The following is a 6000-nucleotide window of genomic DNA, read 5'->3' as shown; positions in this document are numbered from 1 at the left end:
GTGTGTGTGTGTGACATCCCATCAGTCATCTTGAGAAGGGGCAGGTTCTGGGCCAGGAGGCTCTGGAGGACAGGGCAGGCTGGGGGCTGCAGGGACCTCAGAGGACAGGTCAGAGCTTAGAAGACATCGGCGAGGAACAGCATGGAATCTCCCTTGGCGGATTCAGAAACTTCTGGAAGGAAGCTGTAAGCACGGGTTGGAAAGAATTGTGAATGGGAGAGCAGCAGCTGCCTGAAAACAGCCGGCAAAGCCCTCGGGGACAGAATGGAGGTGGGTACCTGGACCTGAGGGCTGATGAGGTGTCTCCGAGGAGGGGCCTCAGCTTGGCTGTGAACCGCAGTCCTCAGGGCTAGTGTTTCCAGCTCCTGTGGTGAGGGTGAGGGAGCATGGGGGCATTAGGGTCCCTCAGATGCCTCTTTGGGGCACACAGTTCCTCAGCTGCCCATCATACCCCCACAGGGCCCTGGGATGGTCTCTTCACACAGAGGCAGATGGAATCTGAAGGGGCTGGTGTTTCTCCAACCTTCTTCCCTCAGGGATCCATCCCCAGAAATAATAATGCTGCCCACATTTGAGGACATCCTTTTAATCACAAACTGCTTATCCAGAGTCTGGCTTGAGGTTGGGACACTGGGAGACAGAACTTGGGACCCTCCCCAGGTACAGTGATGGTAACACTCCTGCTCCCTCCTAGCACTGGGGATCCCCACCCCGGTCGCTTTGACCTCCAGCCTTTCTGTGTTAATGCCTGTACTGCAACCACCCTGAAATCCTTATTACTCTTTCTGGAGAGAAGTGAGGGGGATCAGGGGCCTGGGCTGACATTAGGGCCCCAGAAGCTCTCCCCAGGCCAGGCTGGGCCTCCCCACCTTCCCCGCCTGGCCCCCCGAGGCTGTGCGTCTACACGATGCCCTCCGGACGCTTGCTCCTCCAAACCACCAGCGCTGTCACCAGCAGGGTCACCAGGATGGGCACCACGATGAAGGGACAGAGGATGTTTCGGGGCGGGTCCCGCACAGCCCTGCCAGACGCAGGGCAGTTTTTGAAGTAGTGCTGGTGGATGGCCACGAAGAACGTGTCCACAGCTGCGTTTGGCCAGAAGCAGTTCAGCTGGGTCGCCACGTTCCTGGTGCAGTCTGTGAGCTCACTGTAGCTCCTGCAGATGGGAAAGCAGCTCATCAGCCCCTGAGTGGGCCGAGGACCATGGGAAGACCCAGTCACCCACCATGGTGAGCACTCCCGGAAGTCCAGGCCCAGGGGCAACAGCCCTGGCTGTAGGAGAGGGGGGCCCCAGATGGGGGCTCCCTTAATGTCCTGCACGTGGCCAGGCCCTGGAAGGTGAGCGGGGTCTTAGGGCCATCCCTCCCTGCTTCCGGGGTGCCAGGGACTACGATACCACATGTAAGGGCAGCCTGAAAGGTGGGCCAGTCAGACCCGCTCAGACAAGCAGCCTGGGTCAAAGGCCATCCGCGCACAAATCCGCAGCTTCTCCAGCCTCGCCCCATGCCTGCCCCTCGGCTTGGAAGGCAGGGGCCTCATCTCCCAGCTCCCATCTTCCCACTCTCACTGGCATCTCCCACGGGGTCCATCACCCTTCGTTGTACGGAGGGACGTATGTATCATGTGTAAGCGCCATGAGGACAGGGCCGGCCTGCTTTGCACACCTGTAACCCCAGAGCCTGGAAGAGCACTCAGCACACGCCAATCACCAGGCAGTTGTTTCTTTCTTTCTTTCTTTTTTTATTGTGGTAAAATTTAAATAGCACAATTTCATTTTACTATTTTGACCATTTGTTAAGTGCACAGTAAGGGGCTGTAAGTACATGCATGCTGTCATGTAGCCATCAGCACCATTTCCAGACCTTTCTCAGCTTCCCTAACAGAAACTCTATCCCCATGAAACACTGACTTCCCGTTCCCCCTTCCCACCCACCAAGCAGCTTTTTGTCTCTGACTGTGACTGCTCTAGGGACCTTGGGTAAGTGGAATCATAAGGTATTTGTCTTTTTGTGATGGGTTTATTTCCCCAAGCAAAGCATCCCCAAGGTTCATCATGTGGTAGCAGGTGTCAGACTCCTTCCTTTTCAAGGCTAAATCACGTTCTGCTTGCACCTACTTCATTTTGTTTATCCATTATCAATGGACAACCTGGGTTGCTTCCACGTTTAGTGACTGGGAGGAACACAGCTGGTACAAACACGGGTGGGCAACCGTCTCTTGAACACCCTGCTTTCAATTCTTTTGGGTGTACTCCCAAGTGTGTAACTGCTGGATATGGTGGGTCTACATTTAACACTTTGGGTAAATTACTTTTTAATAAGTGAAGAGTCAATGTGGGGGAAAAGGAAGATGTAGTTTCCAGAAGGGAAACCACTTCTGCTTCTGCTTATCAGGTAGAAAGCTGCAAAGCGTGTTGCTCTTACTTGAATGATAACAAAACAAACAAACAAAGCCAAAGAGACTAAGAAATGGTATGTTTTCTGGAATCTGTCAGAGATCTGAGACTGCAAAGCAGTGAAGTAACTTATTTCAAGCCAGAACTGTCCCATCTGGGGCCACGTGTGGGAAAGAGACACAGTTGCCATACCATATGCGAGAAGAAATCCACTTGTAAAAAACTGTCAAAGGCCAACTGTGGACTAGAAGGTCAGTTTGGAATTTCTGGGGCCCCAGACACACTGACTCATCACGTCTTCCCATGAGGTGCCAAAGGGCGTTCCTGAGGACTGGGGCAGGCAGGAGACTGGCTGTCACACTTGGCCAGGCCATTACATTTCTTGAATACTTCTCATGTAAGAATTGCCAGCCTTAGACCCCTGGAGGAACAGGAGGGAACAGACCCATAGCCCTTCTGACATTCCCAGGCCCTTCTCTCCCTGGGAGCAAAAGCCTGAAGCTGCTGAGGGAGGAATGGCACAGCCTGTCAGCCCAGGACACAAGAAAGATGCACAGTGGCTGAGGGAAGGATGGGGAAAAGACTGTCTTCCCTTGGGAGAGCAGCTGGAACCCATTCGGAGCCTAGGATCCTGGGTGATACCAAACAGAGGTCTTCTGCCAAGGCCCCACAGATACAGGGCAGGGTTTGGCCACCCTGGGAGAGGCCCAAAGGCAGAGGCCTGTATGAACTGAGGCTCTGCCTCCTCATATGGGCATAACACAGACTAACAAGCAGTAACTATCTGCCACCCACACAAGGTGGGGAGAGACCCACTGTGTGTGGCCCGGGCATGCAGGGTGGGATGCTCACTGAGGACATGTCACCAGGCCCGACTCTGAGCCCAAGGCTGCAGCAGCCTGTTGCTAGAGGTGTAGAGGCCTGTGGTGTTCTGAAACTCTGTGGCAACCACAAGTCCTAAGCCCAGCCCAGTTCCTGACAAGACTGACTCAAAACCCCACCCGAGCAGCCTGGCAGGAGCGGCTCACTCATTTCCAGGTAGAAACAGTAGTTGCCTCAGTCTCGGCTTTCCTATACATGAATGTTCAGTATTCAATACAGAATCACAAACTTTCATTCCAAAGCAACAGAAACCAAACAACCTCTTGTCAAGAGATACATCAATCCACAGAATCAGACTCTGAGATGTCATAACTATCATGCAGGGACCTCAAAAGGAAAACTATGATAAAGGGTCTAAGTGGGGAAGGTAGCCAACAGACACAAACAGAGAAGCTCAGCAGAGATGCAAGGTGTAGAAAACAAACAAACAAACAAACAAGCACAACATCAGAGAGAATTCCTTTGATGGACTCATCAACAGACCTGACATCTGAGGAGTGAACTGGTGAATCTGAAGGTAGGTCAGAAATTACTAAACAGAAACACAAAGAGAAAAAATAGAGCATGTCTGTGGCGAATTAATAACACTGCCAATGATATCAACTCCAGTTTGTAATCTGAGTTCCAGAAGGAGGAGAATAAATGGGGCAGAGGGGCCCCTGGGTGGCTCAGTTGGTTAAGCATCTGCCTTCGGCTCAGATCAGAGATCCCAGGGTCCTGGTATCAAGACCCACATTGGGCTCCCTGCTCAACAGGGAGCCTGCTCCTGCCTCTCCCTCTGCCCCTACCCCTGCTTGTGCTCTCTCTCTCTCTCGAATAAATAATACAATCTTAAAAAAAAAAAAAAAGAAACAGGACAGGAAAAGTTTTTAAGAGATAATGGCTGAAAAATTTCCAAAATTAGTGACATATCAAATTGCAAATCCAAGAAGTCAGAGAGCCCCAAATAGAGCAAAAACCAAAGTGACAGCAACAGCCAATAAACAGCCATATAGACACATCAAATTCAAACTAGCAGCTGAAAACCAAAGATAAAGGAAAAATAATCCAAAAGAAAAAAATCCTAGAGCCTGTCAAGAAAAAATACACCTATGGAGGAGCAATGACAGGATGTCAGCAGACTTCTGACCTGAGACCATGCAGGCCAGGGGACAATGGGGTGACAAAGTGTTGGGAGTGGCAGTGGGAACACACCTCTGTCTGCCCAGAATTCCACACCCAGCAAAAATAGCTTCCACACACGAAGTTGAACTGAAGACTGAGAGAATTCACTGCCAGCAGATCTGGGTTATAAGAAATGTTTGAGATTTTCAGCCAGAGGAACATAGCAAGATGAAGAGCTCTGTGAAAAGTAAAAATGAGGATCTTTAAGAGATATATTTCTGATCTTCCTGATTTTTGATGTAGAAAGTGAATAAAGGGAGCAGAGACCACAGAGGAACTACCCAAGGAGGCTTGAAAAGGCTGCATGGAAAAGGCCAGGGTGTCTCCAGCCTTGAGCACCCCTCTATGTAGCTCCCTTTGAACTTGAAATTGCTAAGTCACTGTTTTCTCTGCCCTGGCTGCTCTCTGGGTCACTGCTGCGAGTGCACAGGGACCATGGGGCCCCCTCAGTCCATGTGGGAGGGCGGGGTGTGGAGGCCCCAGGAGGGGGAGAGTGGGCTGGGGCGGCAGCAGCAGACCTGCAGGGGTCAGCAGGTCTGCATCCACTAGGGTGTGCGGTTTTCCCAAGTGAGCAAGGACTCATGTTTCAAGTAAAAACAGAAGTGGGAAGATTGGCAGGAAATCCTGACAGGCTGGGTCTCACTGGGTGAGGGAAGACACCAGCATGCATCCAGTGGCTGGCCCGGAGCAACGCTGAATGTGTCACATATTGTAAAAGCCCCAAGTCCAGCCTTCTGGGCTGGCTGTTGGTCAGCCACAGGGTTACGTGTTATAAGCGCTGGTTTGAAGGACTGCCTTCTCCCCTGCCTCAGGCCCAGCAGACCCATCCAGTCAGCAGGACCAGTGACAATCCATCCTAAACATTGTTCCCCATTTTCGGTGCCTAAAGGAAAGGAGATGGGGATGTCCCTACAAAGAGGGTTTGGGGTTGCCATGTCTGGGCTGGCCAACCAGGATGGGGAAGAGCTCCCGACCTAAGAGACAAGACTCGTCAGACCCCACACTGAGGCCATGCAGAGGGTGAGCCTCTGGTGGGCTATTCTGGGATCAGGCGCTTTCTCCTTGAAATGTTATCCCTCCAGTCTGCAAAGCCACCCCTGTCTAAAAATATCTCTAACATGCAGTTGGCCATCCACATCCTGTTTATTTATATAGAAGTGACAGCTGAAACTTTCAATAAATATTTTGAGCCCTGTCAGCAAGGGTGTGATAAGAGAATTCCCCTCAGAGCACAGACATTCTTCTCTTCAGCAGAACATAGTACTGACTGAAGGGCCCAAAATAATCATGAAAAATATTCTTGCCTTAATCCTCTATTTTCAGTTCTCACGTAATGAACAATTACCTTTTTTTTTTTTTTGTCTGAGTCTTTCTATTCTGGGTCCTTAAGCAAACTTTGCTTGGCATGTTTCTGAACACTATGGTGGGAGCTTCCCATATACTTGGGTCCCAAGTCAAGGGTGCCATGACTCACGGTGTTTACTTATTGACAAGAAGGCCGATGCCCACAGATGCCCCAGACAAGTGGTGTACTCTGGGGACACTTGTGGTTGGTGTTT

The 6000-nt window shown here is 51.0% G+C and overlaps 1 protein-coding gene across 1 annotated transcript in view; it reads right to left on the bottom strand.

The window, feature by feature from the left end:
- Nucleotides 1–570: 570 nt before the first annotated feature.
- The window catches only part of RAMP1 (receptor activity modifying protein 1), a 42154-nt gene continuing 36724 nt past the window's right edge, over nt 571–6000 (bottom strand). Inside the window, exon 3 of the mRNA XM_044240897.1 lies at nt 571–1156. Coding sequence (XP_044096832.1) covers nt 901–1156 — 256 coding nt within the window. The 3' untranslated portion in view covers nt 571–900. The remainder of the gene's footprint in view (nt 1157–6000) is intronic.

The sequence above is a fragment of the Neovison vison genome, chromosome 3 (assembly GCF_020171115.1).
Source record: "Neovison vison isolate M4711 chromosome 3, ASM_NN_V1, whole genome shotgun sequence".
Lineage (NCBI taxonomy): Eukaryota > Metazoa > Chordata > Mammalia > Carnivora > Mustelidae > Neogale > Neogale vison.
This window is presented reverse-complemented; position numbering and strand designations above follow the sequence as displayed.